Source organism: Mastigoproctus giganteus, chromosome 13 (assembly GCF_048544385.1).
Source record: "Mastigoproctus giganteus isolate SK-2022 chromosome 13, ASM4854438v1, whole genome shotgun sequence".
Lineage (NCBI taxonomy): Eukaryota > Metazoa > Arthropoda > Arachnida > Uropygi > Thelyphonidae > Mastigoproctus > Mastigoproctus giganteus.
The window spans coordinates 36,604,410-36,623,793 of record NC_143587.1 but is presented as its reverse complement, the minus strand read 5'-3'; the positions used below and the strand labels follow the sequence as shown (position 1 = coordinate 36,623,793).

The window sequence follows — 19,384 nt, the reverse complement described above, 5'->3', positions numbered from 1 at the left end:
AATTTAACGCAAACATACCTTGGAACAACTCCCATCTGAATTACTGATCCTTTTTGGCGATTGCTTCCTATTACAGAATTCTTTAAATGTCTAGAATACATATTATGAAAAAGTGTACATATATGAAGAAATTGCTCACTGTATTTTCTCATTTAACAAAACATGGATGAATAATAACACTAAATATAATTTACATATACAGTCGAAACACTATATAATGAACCCCCAAGGCTAATGAGAAAAACGGTTGTTATATCGGAAAGGTGTTATATTGAATGTTCATAAAATAGCATTAGGTTAAAGAGAAATTGGCCGGGACCAACTACATAGGACGTTATAACGTGTGGGACATTAAAAAGAGGATCACTATAAAGAGCTTCAACTATAAAGAGATATAAAAACTATAATATATCATAGTTTTTATATTAATACACTACCCTATATATATAAAATACTGTAATGATTAAAAAACTGTGTTGTTTTAATCACTGACACAATAGCATGTCACACTACACTTGGAAAACAAATCCCATTATAGGTAATTAAAAAAGAATATACATATCCCTCAGTTTACACTGCCTTGATTTTAATCTTTTTATTTATACATCCATAACCAATTATACATTACAAAACAGCTGATGGTAACTCACAATACTTATTGTGGTCACTTGCAGAAATAGTAAACAAGATAATGAAATATAAAATGAAATTTACAGTACTATGAAACATAGTACCATAAATATTTTTATAGTACTGTATATATGCCAAGTTGGATGTTTGTTCATCTCCTTATCACTGCAAATTATAGCAGGGCTTCAACTCTAAAACCATTCTGGAAGGAAACTGACATCTCTAAAGGCATAAATATCATTGATAAAGACTATAGCAAAGTTTTCTATAACTGTATGAATGGCAGCAATGTTGTAGTAACTCCAGAGAATTTAAAGAAATTACAAAGTAAATCTGGTTGTGAAACTAGTCAAACACTTAAGTCTTTGGGGGAACTGGGAAAAGACTGATTGCTGAGAGGTAATACAAGATTATTTAAACAAATGATATAGTCCCTGAATTAAAGGGCAAAGCGAGCGAAAGTTAGGAGAATTCTATAAGATGCTATAGGTAATGCTATGCAAAAAAAAAAAAAAAAAAAAAAAAAAAAACATTACTTGTCACCAGACATTTTTTTCACCTCCACATCTTCTCAGGTCTGGAGCCCTGAGAAGATACAGAATTTTCCACAAATGAATCCTCAAATGAGTCCACAAATGAGTTCATCTGAATAATTTAAAGCCTTGTCACACAAGCAAAAATTAAAATGCATGCATTACAATTTAACTGTGCCACTGAACATTTTTAATATTCTTTTATTTTTATTGTATATATTATTTTAATTGTATTTTAAAGGAGTTGATGAGGGTATAGGTAGCACTATATTTCTGGTGCCTATTAATAGCTGCTAAAATAAAGTAATATCAAAATATAGTGCAATTTTAGATGTTCAGGAATGAATTACTTATTTATAGCACTGTGGTGGGGAAATTGACACTCAATGTGCCTTCTTTGGTTAAGAGCCAGCCTCCACAGAACCAATTAAAGATGTAAATCTAGAAATGCTGTACTAAATTTTGAAAGAAGTATCAACTGTTTTCATGCACATAAAACAAAAAAAACTTTAAAAAATAACAATACACATCTCTATAATAAAATCTTGAACATCAAAATTAATTTATTTACAAAATGAAATAAAAATAAAAGTCAGATATAAATCACTATAAACTTGTTTGTATCTAGTTATCCAACTGGGAATTGTTGGAAGTGTGGACAACTGCCTGTCATTCCAAAATTTATGGGATAAACAACTACTTTGGTCACCTCCCACAGATATTGGCCAACTACAATTTCAATCAAAGAGGATTTTTAAGAATTCCTCCAGGGTACATTCTTCAAAGCAATTCAATCCCAGATCTCCTCAACTAAGTGACAAATAATAAATCCAATAAATTTTAATGGAGGACCTTCCCCCCCCCCCACATTAAGCCTAGCAAAGAAAAGTGGGGAGGGAAAATGATCCACCTTCATCTCTTCATGCAGTGTAATTACATTATCAATATTATGTGATAATGTATCAATGATTAAACCACATTATTTTATTCACATGATGCAAGAACCATTTCATTATGACTATTCTTAATAATAAATAAAATTGTTTTTGAAATAATAAAATCAAATACACAAGTCAAAGTGTTATAGGCAGTCTTATGAACAAACTGGAGGTCCTTTAGATTAAGCTGAACCGCATATGTAACTCAATCATTTAAAATGAAATGAGGGAAATAATTAAATATTCTCTGAAAGCTTTTAATAAACTGAAAAAATTTTTCTCCAACAATTTGTGTCTCATTCTTATATTGTTGCTTAGTTATAAATAGAATGGAGGATTTGGGTTAAGCTAAAATAGACACAAACACTGAAATTATGGTAAAAAAAAAAAAAAAACCTGGATTATTTCACTCCTCTGACTGTTGATGGTACAGCAAATTGGGTTCTATGATGGGCTTTTCTAATGGCAGCATGTAAAACACATCAGCATGGAGATTTATATGAAAATTCATGAAATTTTTTTTCCATCAGGGCTATTTTTTATCCTCGCTAAGTCTTTGAAAATCAGTACACGCACATGTTATACTAATGACTTAATACATTGACTCCTTCCTTCAATTTATTTTCTTTTATTATTATATTAACTCACATATTAACATAAGTTCAGGACCAAGGCCTCAAAAGCTATGGAAACTATAATAAGTCATTGTACATGTCAGGAATAGCTGTGAACAAAATAAGTTTGCTACACTTAGTACTCTGAACTCATATGGTAGAGGCACTTCACCACGAGTTGCCTTTTGCCTTGGTATTTCACTACTCTAAATAAAAAAAACTGCTCCAATTGAGAAGTATATTGCTTTTTATTCCAATTATATACCACTACCCAGACCTAAGTTTTAATTTTTGGATAAAAAAGAACTCCAAATCTAAAAAAAAAAAAAAACCTTTACTACACAAAAGCAAAAAATTGGCAGGAAAGAAAGAGCGTTAGACATGTGGCATGAAATGAAACACCTGGTCAAAAGAGAAGAGGCCACTATAAGCCATCAAACTTGCAACCCCAACTTATCTCAGAATTGACAAATCTATCCAGGCTTGAGTTTTCTTTTAGGGATCTCATCATGAACAGGAAGGCATTGTGAAAACCTGAACAACTCAGAGGGTGTTGAGTAAAGTAGACATAATTAAGTTCCGGGTATAAGAAAATAAAAATTACACAGTAAAGTTAGAGTGCTCTTGGGTAATGCTTTTTTCTGAAAGCGCCTAGACAATCCTATTGTGCAATTAGGATTCAGTTTATACCCAAAAAACAGCAGAACCAACTTCTGGCCCTATTAGTGTTGAGAAAACTGTCTGTATGTAACTTGCCCAACACATTACAGACTACTCAGTAAAATAAACTATACATGTATATCATAAATAAGTTAATTTTTCTAAAAAAATAAAATGAAATATCTGCTATTCAATTCCGTCATACAATTTAGCGTTAGCTGAGGCATATGATGCAAGAAAGCAAGCTTATACAGCACCAGCCAAAAAAAAAAAAAAAAACCCTTCCCATTTCACCTATCCGATCACTCTAAATGTTTGTCCAGTTCAGCCTTAAATTTATTTAAGCTACCAACCTCCACAACAACAGATGGATGTCTGTTCCAGCAATCAACCACTGGCTAAATGCAAACTTCCACACATCTATTCTAAAACTGAATTTGAATCGATGCCCTCTCAGGTTCTTAATCTCAGCAAGCGGAAATATCCCGTCAGAATTGAGCCTGCTCAAACCATTAAAGGCCTTATACACCTTGATCAGATCACCTCGCAGGTGCCTAGTCTCCAGATGCTGCAACTTGCAGAACTTAAGCCTTTCTTCGTAAGTGCACCCCTTTGTTCCTCTTGCCAATCTTTTTGCCCTTTTCTGTACTCGTTCTAGCAACTCTACATCCTTCCTAAAATGAGGCTTCCAGACCTGTATACAGTACTCAAGGTGTAGACTGACCATTGCCTTATACGAAGGGATCATCACCTTCTCTGCTAGCAAAATTCTATATATCATTGACAAAACTCCATGAACTGCTCTGGAAGCCCATCTGCACTTCTCAGAGAACTTCACATCTGATTGCACAATTACCTCCAAGTCTTTTTCATTCTCCGCCTCCCTGAATGTAGTACCACACAGTTGGTACGTTACTCTTGGGTTACAACTACCCATATGAAGAACTTTGCATTTGTCAATGTTAAACTTCAGTTGCCACTTCTCAGCGCATCTGCCTAACTTTTCTAGATCCTGTTGCAGTAGCATACTGTCTTTAATGTCATTAACAATCCTGCCAACCTTTGTATCACCTGCAAACTTGGACATTAAGCCTGATATACCTTCATCTATATCACTGATAAATACACAAAACAACAATGGGCCCAGCACCGAACCCTGGGGGACTCCGCTAATAACATTAGTCCATGTAGAGCAGTGTCCATTTATTACCACTCTCTTCTGCTGTCTCCCAGTCAACCATTCCTTTATTCATTGCAGTAACTTGTCCTTAATGCCATATCGCTCCCATTTATACAGCAGTCTTCCATGTGCAACAGTATCAAAAGCTCTTCTGAAATCCAAGTATATGATATTAAAAAAATTTTTAGCGTCCGGTTCCTTTGTGACCACATTGTAGTATCCAATCAAACTGGTCAGACAAGACTTCCTCTTAACAAACCTATGCTGTGTCTGAACTATTACTGCTGTGTTGTCTAGGTGATCCTGTATCACCTCTTTAGCCAGTGACTCCATTATTTTTCCCAGAACAGGAGTTAACTAACAGATCTATAATTATTTTTGTCACCCTTTGAACCCCATTTGTGAATTGGGGATACAATTGTACACCTCCATTCCATGGGGACCTCCCCTGACTCTAAGGATGCTCTCATAATTATGACTAAGGGTTTGCTTACTTCCCTTGCTGACTCATTCATTATAACTGGATAGATTCCATCTACCCCAGGTGCCTTTTTTTATGTTTAACTTCAACAATTTCTTCTCCACTTTGCTCTCAGTTATTACAAAATTACTTAGCTCCCTGTTACAGTTTGGTAAACTTCTGGCATTCCCCTTCTTGAATAACTCCTCACTTGTGAATGTAGATGCAAAATACAGAACTCCCTGACTTATGTAATACTCGACTTACGGAAATTCGACTTTACACAAGTTTTTGCCATCCAGTGCAAACTTAAAAAATTCGTGGAAACATATTGTGCATCCCGTAGAAATAAATGGAGGTATCAAGAAAATATCACAATATGAACCCGATAACACTTTTTTTTTGTAATTAGTTCCAAGTCCTTGGAAGTTGAAAATTTTCACTATTTATCTCTCTAAAAGGTCATATTTATAATGGAAATTGCACTACCCTTTATCATTATCATATGTTCCATTATAAGAATCAATTTTAAACATCTTTGTGATATTTTTCTAAAGCACGTTTCTGGAGGTCACGACAAAAAAACAATTTGCACTTTCCGATTTATTGGACTTTTCTGTTAGTGCATCTAATTTTAAATTGGTAGTAAACTCGATCTTATTGCATTGCAATAATACCGATAACTGCAATTGTGTGGGTTTTTACACTATTATGGTGAAATGTGTTCCCCTTCACTGAAATCTTCAATCATATAAAAAACAAATTTTCAGACTCTTCTCTACATTCCTGTTTACGTATTACAATGATGAAGGGAAAGTGACCAACGAAATCTGGGACTCTTCCTCTTGCTCAGAATAATCACCTGAGAGGACATAAATTCAAATTGAGGAAAGACAGATGTAGGATAGACATGCAGAAATTTGCCTTTAGCCAGCGGATGGTTGGTTGGTGGAACAGACTTCCATCCCTTGTCGTGGAAGTTGATAGCCTAAATAAGTTTAAGGCTCAGCTGGACAGGTATTTCGAACGAACAGAGGGGTGAAGTGGAAGTGGTTATTTTTTATTTATTTTTATTTATTTTTTTTTTTGGCTGATGCTGCATAAGCTTGCTTTCTTGCATCAAATGCCTCTACTAATGCTAACTGCAAGTGGTGGTAATGCCAGGAAACCAAACAAATTCATTTAGAAATGAAGATGAAAATTATTAAAAAGTACGAAGCAGGACAAAGTTTGTCATCTATTGCAAGGGAATTAGGCCTTGCTGCTTCAACAGTGAATACTATTTTAAAGGACAGTGCACGTATAAAAGAACATGTCAAAGGATCAACCCACTTAAGATCACAAAACAGCATTCAGGTGCTAATATCGAAGATGGAACAGCTGTTAATAATATAGATGGAAAAATCAGATTCAAAAGCGAGTGCCCCTGAGTCTAATGACCATTCAAGCAAAAGCAACAAGTATTTATAAAGATATTAAGGATAAGTACAGAGAACCCCAACCCAAGTTCATGGCAAGCAACAAGTAATTTAATAGGTTCAAGCATCGCACTGGTTTCCACAACATTATAGTATGTGGTGAAGTCACCAGTGCCAATTCTGCAGCTGCAGAGAAATTTTGTGACGTATTGGAAAAAATTATTGATGAAGGCGGCTATTCAACGCAGCAAATTTTTAACATTGACGAGACTGTTCTATATTGGAAAAAAAAAATGCCAGCTCGAACAAACATTGCTAAAGAGGAAAATACAAGGCATCAAAAGGTAGGGTTTCAAGGCATCAAAAGATAGGGCCACGCTCTTGCTTGGGGCTAATGCAGCAGGAGATTACAGATTAAAACCACTACTTTTGTGCCATTCTGGAAATCCTCGTGCACTTAATGGCATCAATAAAGCCACCCTACCTGTGCGTTTCCGATCGAACCAGAGAGCATGGATAACAATATCTCTCTTTAAGAATTGATTTAAATGCTGCTTCATTCCCAAGATTGAAATATATTGTAAAGACAATGACGTTCCTTTCAAATTTTGCTTCTATTAGATAATGCTGCTGGACATCCTACGTATCTGGATAATTTCAATTTGAATGTTAGAGTCATATTTCTATCGCCAAACATGACTTCACTCATCCAACTTATGGATCAGGGTGTTTATTTCAAATTTAAAAGCATACTACTTATGCACATTTGCTCAGGCATTGTCCGCAGTAGATGAGAAAAATCATGTTGAGAGACTTTTGGAAATCTTACAATATTTACCATGCTATCTTAAACATTAATAAGGCCTGGGTGGAAATTACTAAAAGTTGTTTAAACGGCACAGGGAAGAAAATATGCCCACGGCATGTAAAAGGCTACAAAGGATTTGAAAAAACAAATCATATGAAGTGGTTACAGATAAGTTTGTAAAGGTTGCTGAGCTACTTCAGTTGGAGGTTGATGCCAAAGAGGAAGAAGAGAAGAAATTATCTAATGAAGAACTTATTGACTTGCAGGCAGCAATAGTGAAAGAAGAAAATGCTGACGAAGCTCAAGGCAAACCAACCGAGGAGCCAAGAAGCTTCATCGCCAAAGAGATGGCAATGGCATTTCGTGAAATTGCATCGGCAATGGCGAGGTTTGAGAAGATGGATCCTGACAGCAAACGATTCTTAAAAGTTAACAGAGGGGGTGAATGATATGCTTGATTGTTACAAAGAAATCTACAATGAAAAGAAAAAGCTACCGTCCAGTCATCCATTAATATGTTCTTTCGTAAGGTTCAGCAGCCGACCCCTTCTAAATCTCCACAGCAGAATACTTATCAGATGAAGACGTTGACTCTGGCAATGATGCTCGAGAGGTAAAACTTATTGACATTATGCCTGCCTACCTCTCTTTTTTTGTAATTTTATAATTTTGAAATTTTTTTAAATTGCATGCTTTTGTAATTTTTCCTGCACATGAGATAAAAAATTGAATAAATACAATAAATAATTCTATTTACATGTTCGTCGAACATTTCTTTTTTGATTCAAATCAATTCAGTGAGCATAGTTGCAAGTGCTGCACAGGCATGGGAGAAATTCCCGACTTACATAACGTTATGCAGAACATAACTCTTACGTAAGTCGAGGAGTTCCTGTACTAATTCAGTTTATCAGCTACTTGCACGTTGATTATTAAAAGTAAAACATGCACATCAGAAACTGATGTGCTTAACATGCTGCTATTAGAAAAGCCCATCATGGAACCCATTTGCTATACCATATACTTCGCTATAAACATATACAGGGTGTTTCAATTAAAAAAGGAGTATCTTGCTTGTTTTTAAGTGATTTTTCATTTGGATCTGTATTTTGTGATATTTGGAATGAAATTTTTGAATTTGAATTTTGAATGTTAAAACTGGATTTAAAATTTCTAAATTTAACTTTTGCTTAATACTGCTTTGTGATCAATGAGAAGTTATTTCCTATCTCCAGTTTAGCTTAAAAACATCACTGAGATACTTCTGAAATGAATGTATACTGATTTTATTTGATGAAAAGAAAAAAAAAAAACAGTTTTAAGCAAGTGATATGCCATAACTGCCCTTGTACTTATACGTGCATACTGAAAAGTCAATGCTACATACTACTATTGTTTGTTTTTTAACCTTTCAAAAAAAATTGGTTTACTTTCATTTCAGAAGTACACCAATTACATTTTTAGGCTTAACCTGAGGAACAGTTTAATATTAAGGGGGGGGGGGGAGACTTTAAAACCTAAACAGTAATACTTAGCCCATTTTTTACATCAAAAATTTCAGCACAGATATGGCAAAAAAGGTCCAGATGACAAATGGCCTAAACTTATGAAACACCCTGTTCATCACTAAACAGCAGCATATATAAAATGCCTATATCTAATTGGATAAAAATGTATATGTGAAAGCAACAGTCCAAATTATCCAATATGCAGTATTTGTTTCAATAGACTTCAAATAACAAACTTCAAGCAAATTCCTTCATCTGAATGGACGCTGCTATGTGCATACAGATACACAGATGGATAAACAATGGTAACAGTTGCTTCTGCATTTTAAAATACCTAAAAAGAACAATTTTACATTTACTAATTGTAGAATTTTCATTCCTGTGATCACGACAGTCGGTCGAAAAGCATTGTCAGCTTCAGGAAGGAAAATCGTTTTGAATATTTTCGTTAGATTCTTTTAATTGCGTTAATTTGAATTTTAATTGTTTTGAATTGATTTTGAATTGTGTTAAATTGATTATTTAATTATTTATATTTTACTTTAATTATTTATATTTTACTTTAATGTACCGGTAAGTTGTTGATTTTTTCGTTTTTTCCGTTCTAATTTCTGGAGGGTATCATACAGAAGTGTTCCACGTACTATATTGAGGTAAACTCCTCTTATTAATTTATTAATTTACTAATTGTAAAATTTTACTTACTAATTGTGTCTGCATTAAATATAATAAATAATAAATCTTACATAACTTACCCAATATATTATATTAAATTTAGTAACATCTATAGCATGTAACTAAAATACCAATTTCTCTACATGAATCTGCATGTGATTTTCCAATTTTAACACATTTAGTATCTTATTCATGTTGATTCTTATAATTCTCTTTTACTCTCTGTTTACCATATATTTATATATGGCATTACTTACCTGCTTTGTATGGATTACAAATAAATAAGTGGACATAATACCACTTAGGCCAATTCTCAGAAGGGGAAGAAACACTGATTGGAACAGAAACTGTTACAGAAATACATTAGTGAAATGAATAAAAATATATACAGTAACATTCTTCCATTAAGTTATACACGCATCTGCATAAAAGAGTGCCACAATGATGATGATGATGCTAATGATAATCACATAATAGAAAAATTCATTACATCATTAACATGATGATCATTAAAAGTATCATGCCTGTAGGAAAAATAAACATGGAGATAAGTGTATGGAAATAAACATAGATATAAGTTACGATGAAAAGTATTATATAAAAAAAAAAATTAAGTTTATTAAAAGCATATATTTACTTTCAAACTGAATATAAACTTCAAATAAAAACAAATCTTTTGACAACTTTTAATAGTTAATAAATTATGAAACACTTAAAATTAAAAGTGACTCTTCGTAATAATATAGTATAAATATAGAAACAAGCTTATTTTTGGCAATCAAAAAATATCTAAAATGTCATAATTAATTGATAAACATAGCTGGATACCAATTTTGTTATAATTTTAAATCTTACATTAAGTTTATACCAAAATAATTGGAAACTACTTACACAATGGCTTCCAGGCATGTCTGTGGATCAGGAGAGAAAAGTCGATCAACATATGTACGACTACTTTCAACATCCTACAGATAAATGGCTGTCTTAATTAAATGTTAAAATATGCAAACAGTCAAATACAACTGCAGTGAAAATCAAAATCAACTTTTCTATGTTACGGGAAATGGCAGACAGGAAGAGCACACCACAAAGCAATACTACCACTAGCAACAGCGGCTTCAAACTGGTTATGAACACCAAACAGACGATCTTCTGAAAATTTAGTCACAATCTGATTAGAGAAGCAATTAGTTTTGAATATGGAGGGAATCCTTGTCCTTAAAGAAATGGATTACAAGTTTATATATTTTCTTAAAATCTCTTGGTTGATAAATAAGTAAATCACCAATCAAATTAAACAATAATCTACACAATTTCCTATATAAAACTTCTAAACAGATGGTTTCAGAGAATTTTATTTGCATTAGTCATTATCTTTCTTTGCTTCTATATACTTTCATTTTATCAAATGAATTATAAAAATGTTATAAAAGAAAAACATTAAATAAAATTCAAATAATTTATGTGGTCTATTTCTATTTCACAACGGTTAAATATCTAACCTTTTCCTTGGAGCATAAATTGATATTAAAACACTAGTGACATTATCAATATTTAAAAGTCTATACTTAAAGAGAAGAAATCAAAAACAATGCAAGAGAATACAGGAGATGCTCAATATTTTTTTATTCAGCTGTTTCCTACATGAGCATGTACAAGGATGGCATGAACTTTTGCAAGTTTGGGGCAAAATACATGTCCCCAAAGCTGAAATCTGAACTATGACAGTAAAACAATTTGAATAAAATACCAGCACACATACGATAACATAAACAAAAACCACATGCCAGAATACATTTTATATGCAACAAGCAAATACATTGTTTACTGTGCAGTCAAAAATGAGATCATTTAATTTTTTTCCAAAGAAATACATTCAATCAAGTAAAAGAACAAGGTTACATTTCAATGCAACTATTGAAATACAGGGTGTCTGTAAATGATGTTTCCGATTTTGATATTTTTTTTATTCAGAATTACTTCAAGCTACACTCATGAAACATATACCATCTGAAAGATCAATTCAATAAATTTTATGAAGGTACATATAAAGTCATTGGTAAAGTTCAACGTGGGCACCATGAGTAACTTGAACGATATCATAGTGATATTCAATTTCCTGCCACACACTGTGCTTCATTTCATGATCAATTTTACCAAAGGTGATCTGTGCCTTCAGCTCCTGCAATGTCATTGGCAGTGGAGGGATGTACATATTGTCCTTCACATAACCCCACAAAAAGAAATCCAGATTTTATTCCATGAAATGCTAACACACAGAACGCTTTCTCCAGCCTGGTCGCCATTTTGGCGAATGTAGCGCTGCGTAGCAGGTAGGATGCAAAACTGGCAGTCGACTGCCAATTTAAAAAACTTATTGATCTTTTAGCAGGTAAGTGTTTCATGAGTGGAGCTTGAAGTAATTCTGAATAAAAAAATATCAAAATTGGAAACATCATTTACAGACACCCTGTAGTTTAATACAAAATGCTTCAACACATTGTATTTTTCTGTTTGGCCATCTGGCCAAGCTATGTCCCTCAAAGGACAGCAACAGGTTTGGGCAAAAAAGCCTAGGCTTACTGCTGTCACTGGAAGAATATAGCTTCCCCAGGCAGCTAGAAAGAAAAATGTAACACAGTGATATATACAGATGAGCCAAAACATTATGACCAGCGAGTCGTTATGCAAATCGAAGCAACTGCAGGTGAACTACGGCACATGTGGGGATCGGGACACAGTATAAAAAACACCTGATATTGAGCTCCGTTAACCAGTGTTACTCTTGTTCTTCAGATGGGAAAGGCAGCGGACTTAAGCGAGTTTGACAAAGGCCAAATTGTAATGGCCAGACGACTGGATTAGAGCATATCTGAAACGGCAAGCTGGTGGGGTGCTCACAGTCAGCTGTGGTTAGTACCTACCGAAAGTGGTCCGAGGAGGGAAACCCACGAACCACCGGTGAGGTGTTGGACAACCACGGCTCATTGACGCTTGAGGTGAGCAAAGGTTCTCCCAGATGGTATGTGGCAACAGAAGGGTGACTGTTGCACAACTTGCCGGTAATTGGAATGCTGATGACGGGAGTAATGTGTCACAACACACAATACATCAAACCCTGCTGAAAATGGAGCTGCATAGCCGCAAGCCACTCTGAGTGCCCATGCTAACCATGCTTCACCAGCAACAGTGCCTACAATGGGAATGCGAGCATCAAAACTGGACCTTGAGTGACCTTGGAAGAAGGTCGTCTGGTCCAATGAATCAAGTTTCCTGTTGCACCATGTGGACGACTGGATACATGTGCATCATTTACCTGAGGAAGTGATGGCACCTGGATGCACCGTGCAACAAAAACAAGCCGGTGGCAGTGGTGTCATGCTTTGGACGATGTTCTGTTGGGATACCCTGGGTCCATCACCCATGTGCCAGGCACTCGGACATCTACCACCTACCTAAACATCACTGTTGACCAGGTACACCCTTTCATGGCAACGGTCTTCCCCTCTGGCGGTGCCGTCTTTCAGCAGGATAATGTTGTTGTTGTTGTTTGGTTTTTAGGAGCATTAGCAACTAAGGCCATATTGCTCCGGGAATATGCGGTGGTCATTCCATGACCTTTCCGCATCCTCCGTATTTGGTGGTGACGGGCTCGAACCCCGGTCTAATCAAGAAGCGTGTGCTACGCACTGCTGCTCCTTCCCACCTGGCTACGGAGGCGCCTCTTCAGCAGGATAATGCACCATGCCACACCGCCCGGATTGTTCGAGACTTGTTTGTGGAAAATGAGGAAGACTTCCAGGTATTGCCCTGGTCTCCAAATTCCCCAGACGTCGATCACATCAAGCATCTGTGATGTGTGTTGGAACAGAAACTCCGATCTGTGGCGTCTCAACTACGGACCTTACAGGAGTTAAAGGATCTGCTGGTTACGTGTTGGTATCAGACGCCACAAGACACATTTAGAAATCTTGTAGCATCCATGCCTCACCTGTTTTGGCTGCACATGGAGGACCAATATCATATTAGGTAGGTGGTCATAATGTTTTGACTCATCTGTGTATTCTTATTAACCTAACAATGTATTCCTGGTGTTCAACAAAATCGTACCTAATTCATTTTGATATTTCGCATTCAATTCATAAATTGATTTCACATTTTAATGGGATAAATGAACAAAAGTTGGTTTTCTGAGTTTAGAGTTGGACAGTTAACAGATGCTGACTGTTTACAGCATGTGTTCAAACTGGTTTGGAAGAGAGTGAGGAAATTACAGATGCTAATCCAAGAAAAACAATGACCATGGAAGTATCTAAAGAAAAGCATCAGCAGAAACTGAACATCTATGAGAGAGATTTTGTAAGAGATGGATCATTAATTAACCCAACCATTCCTTTTTAAATGAAGTCTAAGAAGCTTGAAAAGTTTTGGGGACATGACCACAGAGGTAGGAACTATTATTCCATGGTACGGCAGATTCAAGATTTGCACAGAGTGAGTAAATGTTTAGATTAGAAGAAAAGTAATGCCAAGAATGAAAAAGAAAACATAGTTCTTTCATGCAGAAGAGGCAATATTTGTGATTTCAGGTAACCCCTAATATAGATGTGTGATCTTGTCTAAAAATCTAAATATCATCAAAGATAAACGTAGGAGCAGTAATTTTTTTTTTTTTTTCCTCCAAGAAATAAGAGAATACTAAGTTTTAGAAGGATTGAAGTCAACTAAGTTATCTTTGCTGCACTGGAGAAATATGTGGAGATCAACATTTAAGAAATTGGTGGTAGATATTCCAGAAGTTAGCATTAGTACAGGCATATGATACAAGAAAGCAAGCTTATGCAACATCAGCCAAAAAAAAAAAAAAAAAAACCCACTCCCATTTCACCCCTCCGTTCGTTCGAAATACCTGTCCAGCTGAGCCTTAAATTTATTTAGGCTATCAACTTCCACAACAAGGGATGGAAGTCTGTTCCACCCGCCAACTACCTGCTGGCTAAAGGCAAATTTCCGCACATCTATCCTACATCTGTCTTTCCTCAATTTGAATTTATGCCCTCTCAGGTGATTATTCTGAGCAAGAGGAAGAAACCCATCAGCATTGAGCATGCTCAAACCATTCAACGCTTTATACACCTCTATCAGATCACCTCGCCGGTGCTTAGTCTCCAGACACTGTAATTTGTAAAACTTAAGCCTTTCTTCGTAAGAGCAACCCTTTGTTCCATTCACTAATCTTGTTGCCCTTCTCTGTACTCGTTCCAGCAGCTCTAGATCCTTCTTGAAACGAGGCCTCTAGACCTGTTTACAGTACTCAATGTGTGGCCTGACCATTCCCTTATACAAGGGAATAATCACCTCCTTATCCCTGCTAGAAAAATTCCTGTACATCATTGACAAGACACCATGAGCTACTCTTGCAGCCCATCTGCACTGCTCAGAGAACTTCATATCTGCCTGCACAATTACCCCCAGGTCCTTTTCATTCTCTACAACTGTCAGTGTAGTAGCACAGAGTTGATACGTTGCTCTGGAATTGCTGTTTCCCATATGTAGTACTTTACATTTGTCAATGTTAAACTTCATTTGCCACCTCTCAGCCCATCTGCTCAACCTTTCCAGATCCTGTTGCAGCAGCACAGCTTCAGTAGTATCCTTAACAACCCTGCCAACCTTTGTATCATCTGCAAACTTGGACATTAAGCTTGATATACCATCAATATTATTTATAAATACAGAAAACAATAATGGACCCAACACTGAACCCTGAGGGACTCCACTAATAATATTAGTCCACGATGAGCAGTGTCCATTGATTACCACTCTGTCTTCTCCCCCTCAACCACCCCTTTATCCATAGCAGTAATTTGCCTCCAATGCCACACTGCTCCAATTTGTGCAGCAGTCTTCCATGTGCAACAGTATCAAAAGCCTTTCTAAGATCCAAGTATATAATACCAAAGTTATTCCCTGCATCCAGCTCTTTTGTGACTGCATCATAGTATCCAATCAAATTGTTCAGGCAAGACTTCCCCTTAACAAAACCATGCTGTGCCCGAGTTATAACTGGAGTCTTGTCTAGATGATCCTGCAGTGCTTCTTTAACCAGTGCCTCCATTAATTTTCCTGGAACAGAAGTTAAACTCAGAGGTCTATAATTACTTGTGTCAGCCTTTGATCCTCCTTTGTGAATTGGGGTCACATTTGCACATCTCCAGTCTATGGGTACCTCCCCTGAGTCCAAGGAAGCTCTCTAATTATGGCTAAGGGTTTGCTTACTTCCTTCGCTGCCTCCTTAATATAACTGGATAGATCCCATCCACCCCAGGTGCCTTTCTTGTGTTTATCTTCAACAATTTCTCCTCCACTTTACTCACAGTTATTACAAGATTATCTAGCTTACTGCCAGAGTTGAATACACCTCTGGCATTCCCCTCTCTGAATAACTCCTCATGTGTGAATGTCGATGCAAAATATTCATTTAGTTTATTAGCTACCTGAGCAGGATCATCGACAGTTGAACCATCGGTATCAAGTGGACCAATCTGATTCATCCCCTTCCTTCTAGAGTTTACATAAGTAAAGAACTCTTTGCTGTTTTTCTTTGCATCTTTTGCAAAAGATTTCTCATAATCTGCCTTTGCCTGCCTAACCTCCTTTGTGACTTGGTTACAGACCAGCTTATATCTATCATAGGCTTCTGTGTCATGTGTTAATTTATATGTATCCCATGCATTTTTCTTCTCTGCCATGTGTCTCATTAGTTCATCTGACATCCATTTAGGCCTAAACCTTGAACAATATTTCTTAGTTGGTATATAAAGCCTAGTAGCTTCCAAGACAACCAGAGAAAGTAACACTCTTGATCTGGTTATCAGCAGTGATCATTCGTGTATTAAGAATTTGCAGATAAAGGAACCACTAGGTGGCAGTGATCACAGTGTGCTGAAGTGGGATTTACTCAAAGAGGTAACTACCGTCAGGGGTAAAGGAAAGGGTTTTTGCTTCCGTAAAGGGGAGTACAGTGGTCTCAGACAGTTTTTAAGTTCTGTACAGTGGGATCAACTGACGATGTTACAAACAGTAAATTCTAAGTGGGAAGCATTCAAAGAATTAATCGTGGAAGCTACTAGACTTTATATACCGATTAAGAAATATCGTTCAAGGTTTAGGCCTAAATGGTTATCAAATGAACTAATGAGACTCGTGACAGAGAAGAAAAATGCATGGGATGCATATAAATTATCAGGTGACGCAGAAGCCTGTGGCAGATATAAGCTAGTCTGTAATCAGGTCACAAAGGAGGTTCGGCAGGCGAAGGCGGATTACGAGAAATCTTTGGCAAAAGATGCTAAGAAAAACAGCAAGGATTTCTTTACTTATATAAACTCTAAAAGGAAGGGGATGAATATGATTGGTCCACTTGACATCGATGGTTCGATTGTTGATGATCCTGCTCAGATAGCAAACAAACTGAATGAGTATTTTGCATCTACATTCACACGTGAGGAATTATTACAATTTGAAAATGGAAGAAGGTTATCAAATTGTAGTAGTGTGCTTAATGATTTTGTAATAACTGAGAGCAAAGTGGAGGAGAAATTGTTGAAGTTAAACACAAGAAAGGCACCTGGGGTGGATGGGATCTATCCAGTTATTTTAAAGGAGGCGGCAAAGCAACTAAGCAAACCCTTAGCCATAATTATGAGAGCATCCTTGGACTCATGGAAGGTTCCCACGGACTGGAGATGTGCAAATGTGTCCCCAATTCACAAAGGTGGATCGAAGGGTGACACGAGTAATTACAGACCAGTTAGTTTAACTTCTGTTCCGGGTAAAATAATGGAGTCGCTGGTTAAAGATGCATTGCAGGATCATCTAGACAAGACTGCAGCAATAATTCAAACACAGCATGGGTTTGTTAAGGGAAAGTCTTGTCTGACAAATTTGATTGGTTATTATGATGTGGTCACAAAGGAACTGGATGCAAAAAATAATTTTGATATCATATACTTGGATTTCAGGAAAGCTTTTGACACTGTTGCGCATGAAAGACTACTGTACAAATTGGAGCAGAATGGTATTAAGGGTAAGTTGCTACAATGGATAAAAGGATGGTTAAGTGGGAGAAGACAGAGGGTGGTAATCAATGGGTGCTGCTCTTCGTGGACTAATGTTATTAGTGGAGTCCCACAGGGTTCGGTGTTGGGTCCACTGTTGTTCTGTGTATTTATCAATGATATTGATGAAGGTATATCAGGCTTAATGTCGAAGTTTGCAGATGACACAAAGGTTGGCAGGGTTGTTAATGACAGTAATGGCAGTGTGCTACTGCAACAGGATCTAGATAATTTGGGCAGATGGGCTAAGAAGTGGCAACTGAAGTTCAACCTTGACAAATGCAAAGTACTGCATATGGGTAGAAGTAACCCCAGAGAAACGTACCAACTGTGTGGTACTACACTTAAGGTGGTAGAAAATGAAAAAGACCTGGGAGTAATTGTGCAGGCAGATATGAAGTTTTCTGAGCAGTGCAGACAGGCTGCTAGGGCGGGTAATGGGGTTTTGTCAATGATATATAGGAATTTTGCTAGCAGGGAGAAGGAGGTGATTGTCCCTCTGTATAAGGCAATGGTCAGGCCACGCCTTGAGTACTGCGTACAGGTCTGGAGGCCTCATTTTAGGAAGGATCACTGCCACCTAGTGGTTCCTTTATCTGCAGATTCTTAACGCATGAAGAATCACTACTGATAATCAAATCAAGAATATTACTCCCTCTATATCTGCAATAAGGCCTCTGAGGTTGGGATTATTCATACTACCAATTTTAGACACACACACACACACCAACCGTTTATGACTGGTTGAATAATGAAATAAAATAAAATAAAATGATAGAAAAGACTGTAAAATAATATTTACAAAAAACTAAACTATAACAAAAGTAAAAGTAGATTTGCTTGAGCGTGTACAGAGAAGAGCAACACGATTGGTGAGGGGAATGAAGGGATTCTCTTACCAAGAGAGGCTTAAGTTCTGAAAATTGCAGTGGCTGGAGACTAGGCACCTGCGCGGTGATCTGATTGAGGTCTATAAAGCCTTGAATGGGTTGAGCACGCTGAATTCTAATGGGATCCTGCCACTTGTTCAGATTACCAACCTACGGGGACATAAGTTCAAATTAAGAAAGGACAGATGTAGAATAGATGTGCGGAAATTTGCCTTTAGCCAGCGGGTGGTTAATTGCTGGAACAAACTTCCATCTGTCGTTGTGGAAGTTGATAGGTTAAATAAATTTAAGGAGGAACTGGACAGGCATTTGGAGGGAATGGTGTGATTTTTTTTTTTTTTTTTTTTGGCTGATGCTGCATAAGCTCCTACACTTGCTTTCTTGCATCATGTGCCACTACTACTACTACAAGTCCCCTGAATGCTTCCCATTTTGAATTTGCTGTTGGTAACATCATCAGTTGGTCTCACTGTATAGAATTTAAATACTGTCTCAGACCATCGTAGTTGCCTTTACGAAAGCAATAACCCTTACCCCTGATGGTAGTTACCTCTTTGAGTAAATCCCACTTCAGCACACTGTGATCACTGCCACCTAGTGGTTCCTTTATCTGCAGATTCTTAACGCATGAAGAATCACTACTGATAATCAAATCAAGAATATTACTCCCTCTATATCTGCAATAAGGCCTCTGAGGTTGGGATTATTCATACTACCAATTTTAGACACACACACCAACCGTTTATGACTGGTTGAATAATGAAATAAAATAAAATAAAATGATAGAAAAGACTGTAAAATAATATTTACAAAAAACTAAACTATAACAAAAGTAAAATAAGTAAATAAGTTAAAATGCATTAAAATATAAATATAAAAGCGATAAAAAGACGATAAAAAACACTAGAGCTTTCGGAGGTGTCTTCCTCCTTCCTCAGTAATAGTGAGAC

At 36.4% G+C, this 19,384-nt stretch overlaps 1 protein-coding gene across 6 annotated transcripts in view; it reads right to left on the bottom strand.

Moving 5' to 3' along the window:
• Positions 1-19,384, bottom strand: part of LOC150075968 (armadillo repeat-containing protein 8-like) — a 112,785-nt gene that overhangs the window by 86,883 nt on the left and 6,518 nt on the right. For 5 of the 6 annotated variants that reach the window (XM_090387807.1, XM_090387812.1, XM_090387811.1 and 2 more), the window contains exons 2-3: positions 10,316-10,389; positions 19-90 (exon numbers count right to left, since the gene is read on the bottom strand). In XM_090387807.1, coding sequence (XP_090243933.1) covers positions 19-90; positions 10,316-10,389 — 146 coding nt within the window. The remainder of the gene's footprint in view (positions 1-18; positions 91-10,315; positions 10,390-19,384) is intronic. The other variant, XM_090387809.1, reaches the window with a different exon arrangement.